At 39.9% G+C, this 24,715-nt stretch overlaps 4 protein-coding genes across 6 annotated transcripts; 2 read left to right on the top strand and 2 right to left on the bottom strand.

Annotated features, from left to right (window-relative positions):
• The first annotated feature begins 549 nt into the window (after positions 1 to 549).
• LOC137731986 (imidazoleglycerol-phosphate dehydratase, chloroplastic) lies at positions 550 to 3,672 on the top strand. The gene is made up of 8 exons (XM_068471260.2): positions 550 to 850; positions 939 to 1,063; positions 1,733 to 1,837; positions 1,970 to 2,062; positions 2,475 to 2,549; positions 2,739 to 2,801; positions 3,093 to 3,202; positions 3,406 to 3,672. The coding sequence occupies exons 1-8, from the start codon at positions 760 to 762 to the stop codon at positions 3,431 to 3,433; spliced, it is 690 nt and encodes a 229-aa protein (XP_068327361.2). The 5' UTR covers positions 550 to 759; the 3' UTR covers positions 3,434 to 3,672.
• A 1,045-nt stretch (positions 3,673 to 4,717) lies between these two features.
• LOC137732707 (uncharacterized) lies at positions 4,718 to 8,559 on the bottom strand. 2 transcript variants are annotated; one of them, XM_088687965.1, is made up of 3 exons: positions 8,127 to 8,559; positions 6,127 to 7,300; positions 4,718 to 5,918 (listed from the first exon to the last, which is right to left on the bottom strand). In XM_088687965.1, exons 2-3 carry the CDS (start codon positions 7,280 to 7,282, stop codon positions 4,906 to 4,908), a joined length of 2,169 nt encoding a protein of 722 aa, XP_088544091.1. In that variant the 5' UTR covers positions 7,283 to 7,300; positions 8,127 to 8,559; the 3' UTR covers positions 4,718 to 4,905. The 2 variants fall into 2 exon arrangements, with proteins under 2 accessions (XP_088544091.1, XP_088544092.1); XM_088687966.1 differs by having other exon boundaries at positions 6,127 to 7,284; positions 8,127 to 8,379.
• Positions 8,560 to 9,393: 834 nt separating this feature from the next.
• On the bottom strand, positions 9,394 to 11,276 carry LPA19 (photosystem II 11 kDa protein-like protein). Of its 2 annotated transcripts, XR_015957886.1 has the most exons (4): positions 11,046 to 11,276; positions 10,300 to 10,703; positions 9,909 to 10,188; positions 9,394 to 9,658 (listed from the first exon to the last, which is right to left on the bottom strand). XR_015957886.1 is itself a non-coding variant. In XM_068471620.2 (3 exons), exons 1-3 carry the CDS (start codon positions 11,125 to 11,127, stop codon positions 10,051 to 10,053), a joined length of 624 nt encoding a protein of 207 aa, XP_068327721.2. In that variant the 5' UTR covers positions 11,128 to 11,276; the 3' UTR covers positions 9,880 to 10,050. The 2 variants fall into 2 exon arrangements, 1 of the variants encoding a protein (XP_068327721.2); XM_068471620.2 differs by lacking the exon at positions 9,394 to 9,658 and having other exon boundaries at positions 9,880 to 10,188.
• A 2,111-nt stretch (positions 11,277 to 13,387) lies between these two features.
• LOC137730480 (small ribosomal subunit protein uS13z/uS13y/uS13x) lies at positions 13,388 to 15,570 on the top strand. Its single transcript, XM_068469469.2, has 4 exons — positions 13,388 to 13,528; positions 13,628 to 13,788; positions 14,309 to 14,497; positions 15,255 to 15,570. Exons 1-4 carry the CDS (start codon positions 13,526 to 13,528, stop codon positions 15,358 to 15,360), a joined length of 459 nt encoding a protein of 152 aa, XP_068325570.1. The 5' UTR covers positions 13,388 to 13,525; the 3' UTR covers positions 15,361 to 15,570.
• The last annotated feature ends 9,145 nt before the right edge of the window (positions 15,571 to 24,715 follow it).

Raw genomic sequence — 24,715 nt, forward strand, 5'->3', positions numbered from 1 at the left:
ACTTACACAAAAAATAGTTATAAGCATAAGTGCTTCTTACATAAGCACGCTCAAATGAGCCAGCTTTCTATTAAATTCAAGTGTGTTTTAATGACACACTTAAAGCACTTCTTTATAAAGCGCCTCATTACCTAAAAGTGCTTTTAGAGAATCCCAAAGTGCTTTTAATGAGTCTTAGGAGTAGTTTGGGGTTGATGTGCTATGAAAAAAAAAAAAATCGTTGCTTTCAATAGTAAGGGTAGAACTGCTTATTCTGTTTTGGATCCTTAATTTTGACCAAAAACACTTTCTTTTGTTTTTTTTCATTTACCAAACACAATTTTAACCCAACTTTTTTAAAAGCTGCTTTTAAAATAATTTCAATAATATCAAACAAACAACTTTTTTGTTCAAACAAAAAATACATTATTAGCCATGAAAGACAGAAAGCACACAGGAATAAAATAACCATTAAACCGCGTCTATTTTCTTATTCTTTTGTTTTTACTTTAAAATTATTTTTATTTTTTTCTACTTCAAAACATTTGAATTTCACTACAAAAGTCTCCTAACAAAAAGGAGTGAGGATCCGATCCGTTTCACAAAACGGAGCTATCACTCTCCGCGCCACCCAGTATTCCAACCTCTTCACCTACGCCACTAAAACGGCGGGTTACCTTCGCGGTTTCTCGTCCGAATCTCACACCCGCACCGCCGTCTCACCGGCCATCACTTTCTTCACTAAAACCAAACCACCTCCACCGCTTAAAGCTCAAAGCCATGGACTCTCAGAGAGCAGCTCCGCCGCGCGCCTCCCTGGCCGAAAACAACGGCTCCACTCTCACCGATACCCCAACCCCAATTAACTCAGGTAAACCCTAACCCTAATCCTAATCTCAATCGCTAAACTGGGTATAGGAATTTAATGAGATTCCTAATCGCTGGTGCAATTTTTGCAGGGGCTCGAATTGGGGAGGTCAAGAGGGTGACTAAAGAGACCAATGTCTCGGTCAAGATCAACCTGGACGGCACTGGAATCGCTGAATCCAGTACTGGGATTCCGTTTCTTGATCATATGTTGGATGTCAGTATTCTTTTTCTCTTAGCTCTCATAATTATTGCTCAAAATTCAATCTTTGGTGAAAGGCATTGATGTATTAATCGTGTTTGGTTTGTTTTGGATTGATTTTGATAGTAGAAAAAGTAATTTTGGATACCTGAAACCGCGTTTTTTCGTTATTACGCTTAACTAAACTTATTCTCGCTGTTTAGACCAACTCTAATGGTGGGCTAAAAGCCAAATTACCCCTCAAAATTTCCCCCCAAACGCACTTCAACCCAAGGAGATATTTTGAGCTAAATGCTAAATGCTAAACCAATGCCAAATTCCCCCCGAAATTTAGCCCAGAAATCGGGGTGGACTCTACCCAATATTTATCGGAATTTAAATTTTTTGAGATTAAAATGTTCATAAAATTAATTTACGATAGTTTACATATTTATTTTTAAAAAAAATAATAATTTAACAAAAAAAAAAGCCTAAATTCATTCTTTAATAATCTCGAGTTAAAATTTTAGGGTGGAATGGTTGGAGTAGAAAAGCTGTTTTTGGGCTAAAAGCTAAATTTTTCGGGCTAAAAAATTTGACTTTTAGCCCAACCATTGAAGATGGTCTTAGAGAAGAAAGTTGAGTGCTTTATGTTTTTGTTTTTGTGGTGCATTTTTATTTTTTGTTTTTACTTGTTTATTTCAGCAACTTGCTTCGCACGGGTTGCTGGATGTGCATGTAAAGGCTACCGGTGACATCCACATTGATGATCATCACACAAATGAAGATGTTGCTCTTGCTATAGGAACGGTACGGTAGAAAGCAGGCATCTTGATGTTTTCTTTGGAAAATTCAGAATCTATTGTCTGCCAGCTTCACTTTTTGGATTCCTCTGTGTCTCAGAGTAGGCAGCTGATTAAGCTATTTTTGCTTGGTCTGCAGGCTTTGCTTCAAGCACTTGGCGATAGAAAAGGAATCAACAGGTTTGGTGACTTCTCTGCTCCACTTGATGAAGCACTCATACATGTCTCACTGGTATGCTCTACGTCATCATTTCTGTAAGATTAGTTAGTGATGTTAAAATCTTAAGAGAAACATTTATACTCATTTGAATGTTTAAGAACAAATTAAATGCTATCAGTTGGTATGACAGGTTGATTAAAAACAACTTATGCATTACAAAATATAAACTTAAGGCTCATAGGCAATAAATGACCCCTTCGGAGATTTTGGTTATTTCCGGATAAGGTTTGACGCCAAACAATATGATGAAACTGAGTAGATTATCCTTAGGGTTGAGCTTCATCATGATAACTTGATTTCACATACTAGAGTTGACTCTTGCGCCAGTTAACAGTAGTATCAGAGTGCTATATATATAAGATTCAACTGTCCTTGTTTATTCAAAAAGTGAGAAATATTTACCTAACTGGAAGTTTTTATTCAGGATTTATCTGGCCGGCCACATTTGAGTTATGATCTCCAGATACCCACCGAGAGGGTTGGCACATATGACACTCAGGTAGTTTACTTTAAGACTTAGGCTTCAAATTCCTGCTGCATATGTTATCCATCTGTAAAGCATGGCTGGAGATATTGATTTAATATATGTTACTCTATGGAGCTACATGAGATCTTTTCTTTCTATTTATTTTTGGAAATATTAGGCATTCCAATTTACTAATTGTTGTTGGAACTGTCCTTTTCATAGCTGGTGGAACATTTTTTCCAGTCTTTGGTGAATACTTCTGGTATGACACTCCACATCCGGCAGGTAACATACAGAGCTGCTTAAAAATCTTGAATCATCCAAATATTTGTGTGTTCTCGGACTAGAAGTGAACTTCAACGACTGAATTGCCATCTCATTGTGCATGATTTGATATCTGTACTTTGAGCATAGACTCTGCATGATTTATTGAGTTTTTATACTTGTAATTCTATGCTTGTCAGTAACTACACCATTTATGGTTTTTATTTTGATTTCATCAACTAGCAGGGTGTAAGTTTTCAAATAGCTCCAGTTTCTTGTTTCTGACAGTTTTCTTCTTTTGGTTGGGCACAGCTTGCTGGAAGAAATTCTCACCATATTATTGAGGCAACCTTCAAAGCATTTGCAAGGGCTCTCCGACAAGCAACAGAATCTGACCCACGTCGCCTGGGGACCGTGCCAAGGTTTGAAATGAACTTATCTCAATTGAAAATGAGTAATAGTCTTTGAATGGATGGTTTATTGCATTAATTAATTTGTTTTTTTTTGGACAAAATTCCATTAATTCTTTTAAATGCACTTTGGTTAATCAACCATGTTGGTCAACGTTGTTTACTCTTTGGCATATGAAACTCAATCTCAACTTTGTGGAGCCTATTCTGCGCAGTTCGAAAGGTGTCTTGTCACGCTCTTGATGCTTCATATCCCGTCTTCCATGTTAAGCCGCAAGTAAAATGATCATCAGATTTACCAGAGTGTCAATGGTTCCGGTGACGGATGCCACATTGTTGGTCTATGTCTACATGGCAGATCATTGTTGTATATGTAACATTATAATTGGAATAAACTTTTCCGTGTTGTTGATTCTATGTAGGAACAAAACCAAAGATTTTGATTTATTAAGAGTTTAGTTTGTTCCGAAACTGAAAGCAAACACTTTGTTTTCTATGAAATGTGAAGGGAAAGGAGCAGCATAACAATTAAGGAAACGACGGATGATTTGTTTTCTATGGTATAGCTTATGTTAACAGATCAGTCTTCCGACTTCCAATACTCCGATTTTCCAAAGGATATAGCTTATGTGGGTGCCAGGAGTTGGCTGCAATCCCTTGTCCAACGTTTCCACAAAGTACATTGTTATTGTTCCAAAACGTCACGGTTACATCGTACTTGTTAAATGCAACTTTACTCCCACATGTAAGGCATTATGATTCAACAATACAAACACGCACAGAGTAGAGCAATGGTGGGTGGTATGGTGCTAGCCTGCTAGGGTTTGAATTCATGGAGCAGCAGATGTTGTTGTCATTGTAGTGCGTGTAAATGAATTGATATCCATTTTGGTTTGGAATGTGATACAAACGATTAGGGGAGGCATTCCAGCATCAAACCTCGATAACAACAGTAAACGCGATATTATATACATTAAACTTTTCGTTAAATGATGATGTGACATAAGCAATCGGGCTATTATTTGCTATATTAGCTCATGCTAGTGCATACACATACAACTATTAAAATATTTTTGCTAGCTTCACACAAATGGTACGAATGGGAAATTGGAGCGTTAGTCCATCAATTTTAGTCAAGCTTTGCTCTCTGAATCAAAAGTCCAAGAGTATTGGTCCAGAACTTGTCACAATGTGAAACAATGATCCTTTTGAGGTTACAACTTTTGTCTCTTATTTCCCTTTAAAATGTTTTATTTTGTAAGACAAAAAATGTTTTATTTTGGATGAAAGTTGTAACGGTGCTATCCAAAGTAATGATTACTACACCTTTTAATAAATTTAGGATACAAACAGAATCACTTTGCAACCAATGTCTCCACATACATTCAATAATTCACACATGAAAACTAGGAATCAAAACTCTCCATTAGAACTGAAAGTAACTCCTTGGCGTAACGCGGTTATCTCTTGCTCGACTAAACAGAACGAAGATCAGAATTAAAATTCTACAAGCCTGAACATGAGTAATGAAAGAGAACAGGAATATGGTTTTGATTAGAGAACACTAAACTTGTTCATTACATCATAATTAAGCGATTAGTTGCAACAGTCAATACGAAAGCATATCTGGAATTACTAATCTTAATGGTACCAGCAGCAATTACACTAAACTTTCTGCATCAGACAACATAACAACAACAGCAGGCCAACCATATTCACTGCATGATGTTCTGAAACCTGTTTGTCAAAGCAGAAACACAAGGCAGGTGAGACTTGTCAAACAGAATTTCCATGACCCCTTCGACCACTTCACCTTTTCTTCCTCTCAGCACCTCCCTCACAGCGCCCTCGTCAGGCTCAAATCCATTGCCCTTCATCTCATTCAGAAACTCCCTTCCCTCCTCCACTCCCTTGTCCCCCTGCCGAGCAAAGCCCTCAAACACTGCTGTGTAGGTACCCGCGTTAGGATGCATTTTCTTCTTCATCATATCCAGCAAGTTAACCTTGGCAGACTTAAACAAGTTAGGATCAGCAGAGAGTGCCTTGATGAGGACACTATAAGTGTAGAAGTTGGGAGTGATCTTAGCCGCTAACATGCGAAGGTAGGCCTCGAAAGCTCCCTTCATCTTGCCAGCAGCAACATAGGCCTGGATGATAGCTGTGTGCATGACAATGGGGGGATATATGCCTGTTTCAAAGACCGGCTCAAAAAGCTCAAAGGCCTCATCCCCATAGCCGTCATCTACCAGACCACTGAGCATATCAAATCCAAATTTCATGACTGCCTCTCGATCGGTGCGCCACTTCAAGAAGATTTCTTTCATCTCCTCGTCATCGGTTCTGGTGGCATATTCGAACATCCTGAATGTATCAACTGCATCTTCAAGGTGGTCGTGGAACTCAAAATAACTCGGATTGTCAAGCAAAAGACCCTTATCTTTAATTTGCTTCATAAACTCTCTGGCCTCCTCTATCCCCTTCGCCTTGTTGTCCGATTGGCAGGCAATGGCCTCCATCACGAGGGTATAGGTACCGGAATCAGGCTGCATTCCCTTCTCAAGCATTTGTAGAAAGTACTTCTTGGCATACTGAACAGCAGAGGGGCAAGGATTATGGAAGGCGAGCATCCTGATGATCATATTGTACGATTCAGCCTTACATGGGATCCCACATTCTAACATGAGCAAGATTGTTCCCAAGTCTTCTGGGTCGCCTTCTTTGCCTGATACTGCAAAAATGGGTGCAATCAGATATTGCAATGGCATGTTAAACAATGACAGCAAGTAAGTTAGATAATCTGGAACGAAATCTGGAATTGAGTGAAGGACTAAACCAGCTACATTAGGCAGACTCCCTTTTTTATATGGATCGAAATCAGTTGCTAACTACATAGCATAGCGATCAATCAGTACACAACAGAACTTGGCTGTACTCACCATCTTTCTCCTTTAAGACTTTTATCCCCTTAGCTAGCACAGCGTCAGCAAACTCCATGTACTCCCTGTCCTCTGCCTTAGCTCCCTTGGACACGGCTTCATAGATATCACTATTGGGTAGTATTCCCTTGTCCAACATCTCCAGAAAGTATTTCCTGGCAGTCAGAACGAAATCCAGGTCAGCAGTCAGTGCCTTGATCAGTACACTGTAAGTGTACAAATTGGGGTCGACCCCATTGGCCAACATGTGCTTGTAAGCCTTGAGAGCACCCTTAGCCTTCCCGGCTTTGGCGTAGGCCTCAATCACGACAGTGTGGATGGCCACGTCGGGAATTATTCCCCTCTTGTTCTGTTTATAGAATTCATTGGCTTGATCAACTTGGCTGTCCTTTAACAAACCATGATACATTCTCCATGCTTCTTCCACAATCCAATTGGTGCGCATCTTTTCAAATGTTTGTTGCATTTCCTTATCATTAGTGTCTTTGGTTGCATCTTCAAACACCTTCCTTTGACGAAAAGCAGCTTCAACTAGGCCTTCAGTGATAAATGGAATTTCCTGATCCCTCTCAGCCGTATGAAAATCATCTGGAGGAAGCACAAACCCCTTAGCTTTAATCAGCTCTCCAAACTCCTTTCTATCTCTGCCCTCGTCAAGTTTCTCAGACAAGGCAATGTAGGTGCCAGGAGTTGGCTGCAATCCCTTGTCCAACATTTCCACAAAGTACATCTTCGCAAACTTAACGAAATGTGGAAAATTAGGGTCCCTGGGGGAGCAAGAAGCAAGTGCCTTGATGATCACGGTATAGGTGTACGCATTGGGGGTTATCCCGTTTGCTAACATCTTCAGAAACACTTTGAAAGCATCACTGGTTCTTCCGGCACTGGCATAGTAGTCCATGACGGCTGTGAGGGGGACAACCTTGGGAACAATACCACTGTTGCCGGCCTGGGACCCGATCTCAGTGGCCACGTCAAGGTTGAGGCCGTATCTGGTCGATTCAACAATCATCTTGATTGTCTGTGCACACATGCTTTCTTGGGTCAACATGTTCTGGAGGATTTGGTCGTAGTCTTTGGGGGCGTATTTCATATCGTCCAACTGCTCCAAGTCGCTCAGAGAGAGGTTGCTGGTGGTCTTGGAGGAAGACGCCATTGCTGAAAAGGAGAGGAACTTGTGACCGAAAACAAAGAAAAGGAGAAGTTTGTCAGCCAAAAACTAGTGAAAGAAGAGAGCTTTGTCACCAGAAACTAAGAAAAGGAGACAACTTGTATGCAAAAACAAAGAAAAGGAGAGAGCTTTATGTCAGCACTGTAAATCCATATAAACCCTAACTCATTGAACAAACGGGATAATCTCAAATCTTTTAGCAAGATCTGGAAACTAAATGTATAACCAAACAAGATGATGAAAATACACACCTGATGCTTGTGAGAAAAAAAAAGCAGAGAACTTGACAACACTTACGGGCAAAACCAAAGAAAATGAGAGAACTTGGGAGAAAAAACACAGAAAATGAAAGCTTTTGAGCAAAAACTAAGAAAATGAGAGAATTAGTGACTGAAAACTAAGAAAATGAGAACTCTTTTGGGCAAAATCAACGAGAAAATGAGAACAGTCTTGGGAAAAACCAAAGGAGAGAATTAGTGACAAAAAAACCTAAGAAAATGAGAGGGCTTTTGAGCAAAAACCAAGAAGAGGAGAGAATTAGTGACAAAAAACTAAGAAATGAGAGAGCTTTTGAGCAAAAACTAAGAAAAGGAGAGAATTTGTGACAAAAAAAAAAACAAAGAAAATGAGAGAGGATTAGAGCAAAGACACAGGAAAGGCGACAACTTTGGTGCAAAAACATAAAAAATGGAAAGCTTTTGAGCAAAAAACTTTAGAAAAGGAGAGAGCTTTTGATTTTATTCAACAAAACATAAATCCCAAACAAAACGCTACAAAATAAGTAAATGATTAACCAAACCAACAAGAAGAGAAGAGAAAAGAAACAAACCTGAAAACGCTTCCGGTGGAATGGATTTGTAGCTGCTGCGACTGGAGCTTTTAGTATTTGGAGGAAACAAAGGAGAGACCTTGAGAGGAATTTTTCAGTTCTTTTTTCAGTGAAAAAAAAAAATGACGCCTGAAAGATGAATTAAAAGGAAGGATATGTGATTTTGGTTCCAGCTGGTTCAAATGAGGAAAATGACTTATGTGCAACGGGTATTCCAACACAGTGATTTTCAGGATCGATAACCCAATGTCATGTGTAAGTTTATATTTACATAACATTATATGATTGAGTCGGAATATAACAGTCACGATATACCCGTTACATATAAAAATACTTTCACAGAGAGCAGAGGAATGGTGCTATAGTGCTCCCGTTTGAATTAAATGATTGTCTGTGTGTACGATTGAATCAGCCATATTGACCAAAAATTAATATCAAAGGAGTGGTCTGGCTTCCCAATAATATCGTGCCATGGAGCTTAATTAGTTGTAATTATAAGTAAAATTTTGTTATATCTAGTTTGGTTTGGAATGTGATATGAGTGATATTAAGAGGAAATCTGAACACTAAATCTCAAAATTCTTTCAATATTAAAGAGTAAGTGCTGATTTAGTTCTTAAATTGCTATCTGAAGAAAAATTAAGTTTCTAAATAATGATTTTTGGGCTATTATATCCAACTAATTTTCCATCAAGTTAAGTTACGTGACTTGCTTGTAACACAAAATGAATTTAGGAACTCAAATTCTCTATCCCAATTAGGAGTAAAACAACAAACAAAGAAAAGATTAGAAAGACCATTCTAGCAGTTAGTTACCAACAATTTACCAAAAATAAACCAATTTTAATTCAATGAATCTCCCAAAAACAAGAAAAAACGATAGAGCCAACGCCAATGGCGCGCGAGGCCTACCGTTCCATAAAGCCGTCCATGCCGAGGTAGATGCTTAAAGCGAGTGTAACAAGCGCTCATCTTCCCATCAATATAGTCAGTTATTTCCTGGTTTGAAAGGTTACTTCAATTTTAACCTAATGCCAAATGCACTATTCTTTTCTGCACCAATTTTGAACAACACTCAAATTTGAACAAAGTCAGAACCAAATGTGCTGGTGTCTCTGATCATGAATCATCAGTGGTACGTCTACAGAATGTATCATCCTGCAACTTTCTTTCTGTTTCGAAGCAGCGAACATCAACCAAAACTGCAAACAAACACGGCTTATTTGATCCTTTACGTGTGTTTGTAGATTCTTTTATGGCCAAGATATATGAAAAATGAATGATATTGATAATTTACAGACATTGACTACATTGAGCCTGTTGCATAAACATTCTCTGCCTATATATTGAGCCTGTTGCAAAACCAACCCAAAATATTCACGCGAGCTTCATAGTTCGGCATTTCACTACACCAATTCCAAGAACGATGAAAGCATTTTACCGACTCCACACCATTGTTTTCTCCACAAGTAATGCCCATTGTTTGTGATAAGATATAATGCAGCTTCAAAGGGACTCTTTTTCTGGACATCCTGTATGGAGGAGGAAGTGGATAAATAAATCAAACACCCACAACTACAACAGATTTGAGGCAACGTTTGAGCTTCCCACAAATAATAGTTCTTGAGCTGCACGTATTCGTAAAAGTTGGAAGCATTCGGACAAGGTTTGAAACAAACCATGAAGGTAACTTGAAGTTAAAACAAGATGAAACATATTCCGCCAAGCTACGGAAAACTGGAAAATCAGCAAAGAAAGAAAAGAGGAATATGATTTACACACCATTCACATAAAACTGGAGAAAACAATGGTACAAATTAAACATATCCCAACATTCCTTCTAGGCTTCCACCATATATTACCCAAGTATACATAAGAGAGGAAGCAACATCGATCTCTGATGCCCCGAATAAAGGCAATGCCGTCACAAAAACTCTTCAGCTGTGTTCAAGTCATTCAATATTTCAGACTTGACTTGTTCAGGCAGTGGAGCAGATGGCCCTGCCTTGGAGTAAAATCCGGCCAACGATCTTATTGCTTTCTCTATCTCAACGTAAGATTCCTGCAAAAGTGAACCGAAAAGACTTTGATTATTCTTAGCGATCAATCAACTAATACGACAATTCCATTCCATTTCCTCGAACATACACACAAACTAATTAGCTATAGACACCTCTTGAGCCACCTCTTGTTGTCCTCTCCAAGTGCTCAAATACTCTCGAATCGATTCCTTTGCTGCATCTGCAGTTCGTCGAAATTTAGCATTATCCTTGGTGTCTTCGTTCAGCGATTCACGCAGTGTCTTCACAACCTCTTTTGCCGACTTCAAGTAAGCCTTTGGCAACACTTTCCCGGACTTTGTTTTCTCATTGGGATCGAACAGCGTTTTAAGAGCACCTATAACTCCATCATTTTCCTCTTCGCCATTTGACTTGTCATCAGCCCAAACCGGCGATGGTGCTAAGACATTGCTGATGGTTAAAGCTGTTGCAATGGACGCACCAGCACCGGTTACAAAATGCCGGCGACTTGATAAAGCTTCTTGAGAGGGTAGCTCACACCTGTACTGCACTTTATCTGTGATGTTGCAAAACAATAGTCAAAAGAGAGAAAGCTGGCTATTGAGTTTAACTCGGGCCTTGCACAAGGAAGCATTATGCAGTCATATATCAATAAAAAAAATGACGTGAGGAGTTTTTGGGTAACCATTTCTGTAAGAAGAACTAAGTTCTCCATTTCAATCCTATCTTCCACATCAGGACGTGTGGAATACGAGGATGGAATTCGTCCGCAACCACTGGGCTACCCCGTGGCGGTTAAAGTTTGTAAACAGTCTCATTCGCGTATATTTCCCGGAGAACTGCAGCCTAACTACAATTCAATTGGTACAGAAACAGCAGATATATGAAACAAACTTACACAGTTTGGCAGGTTTGAAGGTATTATTTTCCCTCGTCCTGAAAATTACAGGGAGGCAGATCTTTTCTGCGAAAACAGCCATATTCTTCTTCTTCAACTAATCTCAACCAAATGCGAGAAGAGCCATATCCGCACAGAATTTCACCTTCAGTGGGAGCAGCTTGTGGAGTTTCTGCCTCAGCTTCTTGCTTCCAAACTGTGCGTCTCCTGGTTTATCTTGTTGCCGGTGGATTTTTATCCAATGGGACACGTCAAGATATTTTGATAAACGTGAAGGGTACAATGGTAATTTGATTGCTCCCATTGATGCTTTTATATTTGCACCCATAAACTTTTGCAAAATTGGCTATAGAGCCTAAACACTAAACACTGGCAAAATTTCATAATAACTATTTGATGTCTAGTTATTTTAACAATTCTGCTATTATAAAGAGAATCGTATTTGTCTACCATTTTATAAAAAGTTTAAGAATGAAGCGAGAGCGACAACATTAGCTAAACTGAATCTTTAAAATCCTTTACACTCTGTTTTGACGAGGCAATATAAAAAATCATGTTGGCAAAAATTTTTTTTTGTTGCAGTCGATCAGTAGGAGAAAATTTTGTGTTGGGTTGTTATGACCACACCATTTGAAAAACCACTCTTTATACAAGGATATAATCTTCATATATTTTAGTTTAACAATCAAATATAGCCTCATATGTGAAAATTACTCTAATAAGACAACCATACCAAGTATTTTCTCTTGAATTGCAATAGGCCAAAGATTTGCTACAAAGTCTACATGCCATTGTAATTGCCAATAAAAATTTGGGGTACCAAAGAATAATTAAAAAACTGTGGGGTGAAATTGTAGTACTTTAGAGCAACTCCAGCCCAATTTTTTAGGTTGGCCTAAAGTCCAAAAAAGAGGCCGGCACCCCCAAAAATCACTCCAGCCGAGCTTAATAGGCTAGCACCTAGCCCAAGCCAGCTTCTAGACCAGCCCAAGACATGTTGACCAAAGGCCTCGCCTATGTGATGTCACGCTAGCGTCAACATGACGTCGCATAGGCCTACTGATTTTTTTTTACATCAAGTGTGTGGGATATGCGTGCGAGTGGGCGCGCATTGGCGACAGGGAAAGTACAGCGGGGAGAAGCCACGTGGCTCATTCTAGGCCATTGGATTTCCAACAGCTTGTTTTCTGGACTGTTGGATTTCAAACGGTAAAAAAAAAAATATTAAAACCCAACGGCTAGTGACGTGACGCGTTCTGGGCCATCCGATCTTAAGATCAACGATCCACTGTTTTGCCCCAAAAAACGGAAAAAAAAATACAAAACAATTAGAACTATGATCGTTGGCCACATGTCCACATTTGGGCTATTGGATTTGAATCTTTTTCAAATCCAACAGTCCAGATTAATTAACTTATTAAAAATTGTTTAAAAATACATTAAAAAAAATTAAAAAAATTATTATTTTTTTCTATAAATACCTAACCATCATTTTCCACCTTACACCACATTTCAATATTTTCAACACTTTCAATCAAAGCTTTCATATACTTTTTTTTGTGAAAAAAATGGCTACGTGGAAGCTCATCGAAGATGTTACGTTGTGTCAATGCTAGGTTCAAATTACTCACAAAAGAGCACGTTCGAATAATGACACGTGGCATGACAAGATTGGTTGAAAATCTTATTGAAATCTTGGGAGTAGGATTCTCTCCCCTCTTTTTTTCCTTCCCCTTCCCTCCTCTTATATTTGAACGGTCACGGTTAAGCCATGTGAACATCTTATACTAATTTTTTATGGCAAGAGAAAGACAAAATTAGAGAATGTGAGAAGAAGGGATGGAAAGAGGAGGAAAAATAATCCTAATCCGAAATCTTGTCTAAGTTATAGTAATCAGATAGTGACATGTGGCGTGTCGGGATTGGTTGAAAATCTTATCAAAAATCTATCCACAACATAGTACTTTCGGATAATGACACGTGGCATGACAATATTGATTAAAAATTATATACGAAATCAAAACTAAAATTTTTAATTATTATTTTATAAAAAAAATTAATAATATTTTAAATGAACTGGGTGCCAGCACATTTTTTAGGTGTGGAGATGCATTTGTGCCAATGCATTTTTTAAGGGTGGAGTTACATTTGGCCAATTACTGTTTATTAGGGTCAATCATTATTCATTTGAGTGAATTAAATAAGCTGAGTGCCAATGCATTATTAGGGCCAAATGTTCAATGAGCAAAGTATAATAAATCGACGGCTAGAAAATCATCACTAAATAATGCACGTAGGGGTTCGCCGCAGCATATAATTACCATCTAGGGTTTTAGGCATTACGAACTCGCTTAAATCTGATGCTTTAAAAACCATCTTCTTCTTCACAAGCCCCCTCTCACACGGCGCGCCCACACTCTTACACACACGCACGCAGAGTTACAGAGAGCAAAGAGCCGCCAAGCCCTAAGGTCGCAGCCATGGTTAGTTACTCGCTCCGATTCGATCCACTCGCTTCGACGTCTCCCTTCGTCTTCAATCTTCAACCCTAAATCTTAATCGGATTTTCCTTTGTTTTGCAGTCTCTCGTCGCAAATGAGGAGTTCCAGCATATTCTGCGTGTGCTGAATACCAACGTGGATGGAAAGCAGAAGATCATGTTCGCCCTTACCTCCATCAAGGGTATCGGCAGACGTTTCGCCAACATCGTCTGCAAGAAGGCCGATGTCGACATGAACAAAAGGTTCGTTTTTTCTTAGCTAGTTTTATCTATTTTCGGAAAAAAAATCATAGATCTATTTATTCGATTTGATTAATCATTTCGGAGGTCTATTTTTTGTATGCAAATGCAGTCAATTTAGTTGGGATTTGTTTATTGCTCTAATTTATGATCGTAGAAATTATCTAACTTGTGTACCGCCATTTGATTTAGCATGAATTTAGTTTGTTTTGACAAAAAAATTGCATGATTTTATAGCTGGAATGTATGATTTATTTCCAGTTCTAAAAGTCGGGTTGAATGTTTGTTTGCAATTGTAATATTTGAGCTGATTTTATTTGCAAATGCAATATTTGGATTCACCTAATATTGTCCCTTATGCCACTAATCAGTGATGTGGGTTCGCGAAAAGCGTTCCTTTGTTTTTTTTTTTTTTGTCATGTTTCTATTACTGTATGATTTATGCTTATGACAATCTAGTTCATTGTTTTGTGCACACAAAATTATAATTTGTGTATATGGGTCTAATTGGGCAACACTGCAGGGCTGGTGAGCTATCTGCTGCCGAGCTTGACAATCTGATGACTATTGTGGCAAACCCCCGCCAGTTCAAGATCCCTGACTGGTTCTTGAACAGAAAGAAGGACTACAAGGATGGTAAATACTCCCAGGTGGTCTCCAATGCTTTGGACATGAAGCTCAGGGATGACCTTGAGCGCTTGAAGAAGATCAGGTCTGGTTTCTAGTCAATTCTCTTGTTGTTCAGTACCAGTTGTATTCTTGTTTTGAGTTTATGATATTGTTCTTGTTTGGTAAGTTGGTATGCTCATTGTTTCGATAGTTGAAGTTCTATACCAGTTCTATTGTTATGCATTTTTGTCGATTGAGAACTGTTCGTCATCTTAATTGTTCTGAGTCATGTATGTTTGTGGTGCTAAAGTTTTTATCATACCATATGATTGGTTGGCGGTATTGTTCAGTAGTTGACATTTTTTCTACGTTGTGCTGGCTCTTTCTCCTAAATCATAGAAGGCTAACAACATCATCTTAAATCCTGCCATTTAAGAAGACTATTGCATACTCTTTCAAGAATTACAAATTGTAAGCTTTGACTTTTGTTCAGTTATTAGTTAGTTGAGTATCACGAAGGCTTAGAGGTTACATGTACATTGTGGCTGTACTGTGATCGACGCAAATCGGTTTGACACAGTTTGTTTGGCAGTGGCTTACAGCCACTCTCTCTACCCAATCTCATTCTGTGGTAGTCAACTATATCTGGCTTTTCGGCTTTATAGAATCTTCTTCCCCTTTGTTGAAGCACAGGACAAGGACATTCCTCTGATATAAGTATTTATCTGTCGGTTTTTTACTTGATGCTTGTTTCAAATGTCTTTGAGCATATATATATGTATTACATATTGAGATCTTTTTAAAGTTTGTTGTGCCTGGAGAGTGACTGATGTTTGTTTCTTGATGTTCTTGATGTGCAGGAATCACCGTGGTCTTCGACACTACTGGGGCCTTCGTGTGCGTGGACAGCACACCAAGACCACTGGCCGCAGGGGAAAGACTGTTGGTGTCTCCAAGAAGCGTTGAAGAATTGTACCACCTGTCCCGGATGTCATGTTGCGAAAGTTGTGTTACTTTTTAAAATACCCTCTAGTGTTTAGCCTCGATCGACTTCAGTTTTGATGGATTAATGCAGTATGTCTAGCTGTCTTTTATTTATATTCCTTGATTTAGACTGCTTCATCTTTGTGTTTGAGGACGGTATGCTATGCAATGGAATTCGATTCTCCATGTTAAGTTGATATTCTCAGTTATCTGTTCTATCAACAGTATTTCGTTTGAGTCCTCAACCCGGTTTGATATTCGGACCTTCCGACCTTGTTCCGAAACTCAAAACTTTAGACTTGGATGTCAAGTCTTGAATCAACTCTCAATTTTGGGACTTGAATGTCAAGTGTAGACCGCCAGAAAAAGATTTGATGTTTGAGGTGGGATTTGAAGTTCGATGTCAAAATCTGCTTCTTTCCAACCAGAATGTTAGATTACTAGTTCATCGTACGCGAGACTCACAATTGGAAGAAATTTGCTTACAACTATTTTGGAACTCGCATTAAACTTCAGGCGCTCTTTCTAAAATGTCTAAAAAAGTCATCATGCACATCTCCATGAAAGACCAATATCGGTCTTACGCATTGTAATAATCTCTCTCTTCGGTCTGAATTAGTAAGGCTTGTTTCCTATTGTTTTTCTTTATATTAAATCTCAACAATAAAAAAATGTTTAGTAAAAGTAAAATATTTCTTTATTTTAAAAGTCATGGCTTATAGGCTGCTTTTGCTTTAATAAAAAGCGGAATAAAAATTTTAATTAATATTTTTAATTCTTGTAATACCATCATTAGTTTGTAAAAATGGCAGTGTTTAATTTTTTAACTTATTTTATCTCTTGGAGAACAAAGGAACTGCCACCACCTACCATTACAAATACTAACCTTATAACACCACTACCACTACCACTACTGCCACCACCTACCATTACAAATACTAACCTTATAACACCACTACCACTACCACTACTACCATTACCACTGCCATCACAATTGCCACTAGTCTTGTTGTCCCCGTCGCCAATGTTCGCGCCTCCGCCACCACTACGACCACATGTCATGCCCGATCCCGACATACATCTAGGATCGACACGTGATGTCATCAAGTATCCGTATATCCAACCGACCCCACCTTCGGGGATACGTACAAAGCATAATTCAAGATTCGAATTGCGTAGTAATTTTCGTATACTTTATGGTTGCATCTAACCTTCTCGTTAGACTGCCTATGTACCCTAAACAGGGGTCAAGCTATTTGTAGTTCGTCCTTCACTACACTCGAACAATCATCACTTAAATCACTATGTCTCAACTTAATACCACACAACAGGCATGCAACATCACGACGAACATTCGACAAAGCGCAACATAAATCTCTAGCCATATTGGTCAACGAGTCTAATCATAATGACAACAATCATAACCAACATCATTCCACAATCACATCAATCAATAACACATACCATATACCGAAATGCAAGGCTAGAGCGACACGGTTCGGCCGAAGCCTACATCTCTAAAGTTGAAATCAAATCCAAGGAACCAACAAGTCAAATGATGCGATTTCAGACCACTCAAAGAAATCCATCAACATCGGGTTTCGAAACACTCAATGGAACCAAGACACCAAAGGGGATTCCGGACCAATCAACAGAATCCAAATCAGGACACGATTTCGAACCACTCAACGGAATCGCGGAGTAGAAGGGATTCCAGACCTCTCAACGGAATTCGAGTGGATATGATTTTGGACCACTCAACGGAATCGCATAGTACAATAGATATAGACCACTCAATGAAATCCAAGCTGGATACGATCCTGGACCATTCAACAAAATCGTTGAACACGAGGGATTCCGAACCACTCAACAGAATCCACATGGAGCAGGGAACCGAACCACTCAACGGAACCCCAGCAGAAACCCAGTTCCGAATCACTCAATGGAACCGAGCGGAAGTCCAAGGAATATAACAACACTCGAAGCACAAGACATGAAACAAGTACTCAAAATACAAAAGCTCAACGAAACAAGAAATGGAACAAAGCACTAGGTACACAATTAGAACGACTCAACGAAACGAGAAATGAAATAATGATACAATATGTGAAACAAGTCTCGAAGCAACAAACCCCATGACAATGGGTTCATGGTCAACTACTAGCCCTCACATTTCATTACATTAGGCCAAACATACAGATCAACCACACTCCACAACAAGTTCAATACATAAGTCAAATCATATAAAATAAACAAGCATAACATAATGTTATGTCATTAGTACGTAAATCGAGGTGCACGTCAATCGAGGAAGACACATCATCATGCTGAGCCCAATAAGTTCCATGGAATCTCAACAACACTCTAAGATCAGCAACACGCTAGAAGAACTTGGGCTAGTTGACTAAAAAGCCAATTGTTGACCAAGGTCAAAGGTAGGGTCCACAACCCTAGAAATCTAAACTGAAAGATCCGCCTATCATATTTTTGATTCATAACTTCCTTAGAGTCTTACTACTCTTCTAGAACAACATACTAAAATTTCATTACGATTCATCGATTAGATCTCTACCAATCGTTAAGATTAAGTGGAGGTCAACGTTTGATTTTACAAACTTGGAAATCCAATTTGGAAAGATCAGTACGTCGGATTCCCAATCCATGAGTTCCTAAGTCCTTAAATATTACGTACAATAATCTATTAAAGTTTGGTGACGATCCAACAGTCGAATCATCAATTCATATAATGATCAAGTGACATAATTCAATACTGAGTTCAAACTATAGAATCACATCAAAAAGATATCATATCTGAAATTAGAACATCAAATTTAACTTTAAAAGGCAGCGTCGGCCTACTAGCCACGCGCCACCATGGGTGGTGGTTTCTGGCAAACGAAAACCTCAAATTCTAACAAACACTAAAATTCACCAAATTTTGCAGAAATGTACAACTCAAGGAGAGGAACATTTTTAATACCTGGGTCGAAGCCTAGTTCAGCCAGGAAGTGGCAGGAAAATCCCTTGAAGCGTCGGAAACCCTGAAAAATCTGAGCTTCAATTCATCACCAAAACGAACTCCGACGCCTCATCTAATGCTTGGGCCTTGCTCTTGGGGTTGAGAGGAGTCTTTTGGTGGTGTTCATTAACAGTGAAGCTTGCCAAAGCGATGGATCTCCGCCGTGGATGCCGTAGAAGACGACGATTGTTTGTCATGAAATCGTGTCCAATTGTCGTCGAGTTTGGGTGAAAATGGAAGCTTAGATGATGCTGATCACAAAAAAAAATGCCGAAATCAGCGTCGTAAATTATGGAGGAAACGGGTCATCAGGTCAAGGGTTTTGAGATTCAGTACCTCTTCTTCTCTCCTCATTCTTTTCCCCTATTTTCCTTTTTTTCTCTCATCGGGCAGTTTTCCCCCTCATTTCTCTCATCTTCATTCCACCCTAACCACACACGTGGCACCAGATCAAAGGTCCAACAAATTTGGAGCCTTCCAGATTAATAATTAAATGACCATTACGCCCCTAACTTCGTTCATTTATAACTCATTCATTAGAACTCCAAATTACACTCCGTTTACGCCCATGTGTTTGTATTGACACATACTATCCAAATTTGTAAACAAATCTGAAAAATCATGAAAGGATCAAATATGTCCATGAAAAATCCCGTTTAGCCCATTAAGGGCGTTTTCGTCATTTTACTTATCGAAAAAAAATTATACACCGCAAATACAAATGCGTTGGAACTACGAATAAAAATACTAAATATGACATACATAATTTTAAACAATGAAATTCGGGGACGGGATTTCACATTACATCTACACCCACAACCATAACCGCACTATTTACTATGCCGCCACCCGTACAACCCTTGTTACCTTTACACCCTAACTGCCACACCCCGTAATACCACCACCATTGCCACTATTACCACTACCACCACCACCGCTGTCATCACCACCTCTCTCACCACTCTCACCGTTGCTGACACATCACTAATTCTTCCTAAACCTTAAACCCTTGAATGAGTCCTCATAATTAGTTGTGTTAGCATTGGAAATGCAATAACAACTGACTAACGCTATCGTACCTCTCAAAATACTATTAGTTTGTAATGCCATTAAAAAAATGAAAAAAGAAATAGAGTAATGTTATTCATACCATGTTTTTATATCATATTTATATATCACATTATGTGACATCTGATGTAAACAACCATATCATTTAAATCAATCAGAATTTAATTTAAATTAAAAACATTTAATAAACACATAATTACAAAAAACTGGAATAAAATGGTAATTGTGATATACAAAAAGTCTTCTCATTCCTTCCCCATTTAATCTTGCTATTTCTTCTTCCACGCTAGTTCTTTCACGCCAATTTTTTTTCATCCCAATTTTTTTCATGTTAATGTGGACTACCACCTGTGGAGACAAAAATAATCAAGAAAAAAATGAAGGCGACACATGGATTTTTGGATGAAAAAGACAAGATTACCCTCAAGACACACCGGGATTTTTACTCGCAAACAGTGGGCAATCATCCCTTAATCAAGTCAAAAGTGCCCAAACAGGTATTTATTTATAACCTATTTCATCCATCGCCTCATCATATATTCTCCACAAGGTAACCCCTAAATCATTCATTTTTTATTATATTAATTATTTTGCTAATTAATCACAAATCATGAACTTCACCTACAAAACCATCCAAGTGGCCGATCCATCTCCTCCCATGGTGGCCGATCACACCCCTATATAAACACCCTCATTTTCTCCAAAACTCAATTACAACTCCCTTGCAAAATTCTCTAAATTCTCCAAACATTTTCCCCTCAAAATTTTAACTTTGACATCAGAGGTTCTTTGGCCAAAGCCATCCCCCCCACCCAATTCATCGTGGGCGCGTGAGGCTCTTGACCTTGACTTAAGGTGTTATTTGTTTTGTAAGTGCAATTTTGTCCAAAAATAAAAAAATAAGGTGAAAATTTCCATCCATAAATTGATGTTTTCATTCAGAGTTTGATTCACATGCTCGAAGAAAACTCTTACATTCAAAGTTTCTCGTTTCTCGTTCGCTCGTAATTTTTTCATACTTTCTTATTCCTAGAATGTTTTAATTCTTTTAATAAAGGTGAGGAAAAAATACAACGACTGGAAATCGAAAACCACAACGAACGAAACTTCCTACATTCAAAGATCCAGATCAAATGATGGAGGACGAGACGTAGCCCCACCACGACGATCCACGAGGTCAAAGCTATGGCAAAATGATCAACTTTGCCATCATGGAGCACCACCACCATGGCAGCCACGGGGACCATCGTGGCAGTGGGGAGTAGGTCAGCTCCATGGCAGCAAGCCCATGATGAGTAGCGAGGCAACCACAAGCCCAGGCCCACACCACTTTGCAGCAACAAACCTAGGCATTAGAAGCAGCCCAAACTGCTGCTCCAGCAGTACAGACCCAAGCCTCATTTACTTGGCGCACATCCCAATCTGTAGCCTATTCTGCAAGGCAGCCGAGGCAGGCCCAATGCGAGCTGGCCCGAGCCACTACCTCAACAGCGTAAGCCTAAGCAACTGCGACATGAGAATCAACATAGCGCTCGTGAGCCCAAGGCCAGTGCGAGCCCAGTGCGGTCTCAAGCAGAGCCCAAGCCCAGAGCCTACATGCATTGCACACGGAGCAATCCACACCAACTGCCCGACCCGCTCCCACGGTCTAATCTGAGGCCCAACCAACTCTAGTGGCCTTCCAAGTAGCCCAAATCATCCAAGATTAGTTCAACCATCCCTGCTTTAAATTTTTGGGCCTATGATTGAACCAGGGGCATTTCACCACATTTCTCGGCAAATTTGACATCCCAGCTCAAATCTCGCACCTAGAGTTCATTACACTTCCACTACTCAAGGATATGTATTTCATCCAAACTCTTCTAACCCGAATGGCAAACAACACTTGTCTCGACAAGTCATAGAGTTGACAAGCGCTCTCACACAAAAGACAACCTTGGTGAATCAGCTCTTGCAGCGTACGAGATGCAACGTGCCCTAGACGGGGTGTCCCAAAGTAGGATAAGGGCATACGATGAACCTCTCTAATAGTGTCCCAATAAGTAGCCACTTAACCAGTCACGAACCAAGCGTTCTGACGGAGTACACTCCCGACTAGGCTCCTGAGATAACATATACTCTCGTCTTAGTGCGTGGAGGAGCATGCACTCTTAGTTAGGCCCATAGATGAACATACACTCACGATTGGGGCCACACTCCGATAATCAACATGAGCAACCTTCCAGGTGAAGTGTTCATTCGCTGCAAGGCCCGCAAAGAGCAACCTCCACCTCACATCGGAGTAGGCAGCACATTAGACGAAAAAAAACGGTCATTCAATACTGCTCAAGTTTAACCAGCAGCCTGCAAGTTACCCGCTCGCCTACTAGGAATATACCGCATGCAACTGTGGCATAGACGAACCGAACACATGGAAAAGCAGCCTAGACCAGCAAGTCACGATTGGGGACAGCCGAGAGCTCCACTACCCGCAACAAAGGTAAATTCAGGAAGAAGTAGAGAAGCTCCCGACTAAGTGATTGCGTGATTTCCAGCGCAATGAAGTTGCTAACAAGGTGTTCCGATGAGACATGACTAATATAAGCGAGTCATCTTTCAATGACAAGATCAAGCATACAAGACTATCCCACATAGATTGTTGAATACAAAGATTACTTCTGTTTCAACAAAGGTAGTAGCTTAGCCTAATGGCGCGCCGGGGGCAAACGAGTACCAGAATGACATACCAGCCCAACTACCAAGAATCGGGGGCAGGGCTTGTTCTCAACACTCCAGATGATTCCATACTAAAGCAATACATCACCAGTAACCCAGCATCACGAACCTAGTGGTTTAATTCCTCCTGCTGCGTACAACCTGGCCCAAGCCAGCCCCAACTTTGCTTTCACAGTCGTGCCTACTTGTTCCACAGCTTCCGGCAGCCATTGATCTATCATCATGGCTCATAACTGTGCCAATCTTGCACAATAACTCTCAATCGTGCTAAGGCACACGACGAAACACCTAATGATGACACAATAATTCTGGGAACAGTTCACTACGCTTACACCCTTACGCAGGTTCCACAAGCAATTCAAAGTCTCAAACAGTTCGCCAAACAAGACCTTGCAGGCTAAGGATTATTTCAGTTATCTAATAGTTCAACTTTCCTCAGCTGCACTCACGACAACGACTTATATGCTCTTTAATGCGAGAGGGTAAGCCAATCCCCCGACACCCATATGGATAAGTTCTTTAGTGAGAGAAAGTAAACTAATTGCTCTCAAGTACGATAGGGTAAACCAATTCCCCGACACCCATATGGGTAAGCTCTCCAGTATGAAAGGTTAAACTAATTGCTCTTCAGTGCGAGAGGGTAAACTAATTCCTTGACACCCATATGGGTAAGCTCTCTAGTATGAGAGGTTAAACTAATTGCTCTTCAGTGCGAGAGGGTAAATCAATTCCCCGACACCCATATGGGTAAGCTTTCCAGTGCGAGAAGGTAAACTAATTCTCCGACACCCATCTGGGTAAGCTCTCCAGTGCGAGAAGACTATATAGCTCAAAAGATCGAATGCTTAAAGACTAACTAGGCAGCAAATGATCAGGGGGCAGCAACCACTTTGCACTCAACAGTTCGCTCAGCCGACACTTCATCTTTAATAGCCCCATCCTTAATTGCTCCATCTACGGCAGCTGAGAAATCAAACTCAAGCAGTTTCCTCATTTTTGGCAAGTAGCCTAAACGAGGCAGCCCAAACCTCAGCCCATGCCGAGCCAATCCTTGGCTTCAATCAAGCTGAGCAGCACAAGTAGTGGCCACTACCACACCACCTCCTTGGGCCATGCCAAGCTGACTCCTGGCCCCTGCTAGCCGACGTGCTGCACCACTCCGACAGCTGTCCTGTGGCAACACTACCCAGTAAGAAGACAAGGAGAATTAAGTTTTTCTTACATTGGTGCGGCATGGAGAAGACAAAGAAATCAATGGAAGACGGTTCTTTGCACAGGCAAGCAAAGAAGAGTGCTAGGGAATGAGGGATAAATATCCTCTAGTTTTCTCTCTTTCTTATAAGGACAAATAATTACCTTCCGAAGTTGATTTAATCCCCTACTTAATGTAGGCTTAAATATGCTTTGGAGGCGATTTATTTCCTTTTCCTAGAAGAATCTAATTCCAAGTCCAAGTAAGAATCTGCATCAAAGTTGGAGATCTCTACACCTGCTGCCCTTTCCTACGAGCAGCCCATCAGGTGTGGGGGCATTTATGGAGCCAATAATAATCAAGAAAAATACGGAGGCGACACAAGGATTTTTGGGTGAAAAGACAAGATTACTTTTGAGGCACACCGGGATTTCTACGCACAAGCGGTGGGACAATCATCCCTCAATCAAGTAAAAAAGTGCCCAGATAGGTATATATTTATAACCTATTTTATTCATCACTCATCATATCTTCTCCACAAGGTAACCCTTAAATCATTCATTTTTATTATATTAATTAGCTAGGTAATTGATAAATTGTTTTGCTAATTAAACACAAATCATGAACTTCACCCACAAAACCATCCAAGTGGCTGGTCCATCTCTTCCCAAGGTGGTCGACCACATCCCTATATAAACACCCTCATTTTCTCCAAAACTCAATTCCAACTCCCTTACACCCTCCCCCTCCCCCCCCCCCCAATTCATCGTGGACGTGTGAGGCTCTTGGCCTTGACTTAAGGTGTTATTTGTTTTGTAGGTGCAATTTTGTCCAAGAAGAAGAAGGCGGAAATTTACATCCACACCACCCTTTCTTGCACTTTTCACATCCACAATTTCCCTCTTTTTTTTTTCTAGAAAAACCCTCCAAATTCACACTACTCTCACTTGAATTACCTCCGCAGGAATGGTGAGTTCACGAGGCCGTCACTGTTCTTGACTCCATTGCCAAAAGTGGGTCAAAGGTAACTTCCATTACTTACATGAATTTACTTCAATCTTGCATTGACACCAATTCTATTCAACTGGGTCAGAAGATCCATGAGTGTATTGATGTAGTTGAGGAATTGAACCCATTTGTTGAGACGAAGTTGGTGAGCATGTATACGAAATGCTGGTTTTTGGATGATGCGCGCAAGGTGTTCTACGCAATGCGTGAGAGAAATTTGTACTCTTGGTCGGTCATGATCGATGCATGTCTTAGAGACCAGAGGTGGTGGAGCTTTTTTACTCGATGATGAGAGATGGGGTTTTTGTACTTGGGTGAAAAAAAAAATGGCTTCT

This window comes from Pyrus communis, chromosome 16 (assembly GCF_041283825.1).
Source record: "Pyrus communis isolate YQ-2024b chromosome 16, ASM4128382v1, whole genome shotgun sequence".
NCBI lineage: Eukaryota > Viridiplantae > Streptophyta > Magnoliopsida > Rosales > Rosaceae > Pyrus > Pyrus communis.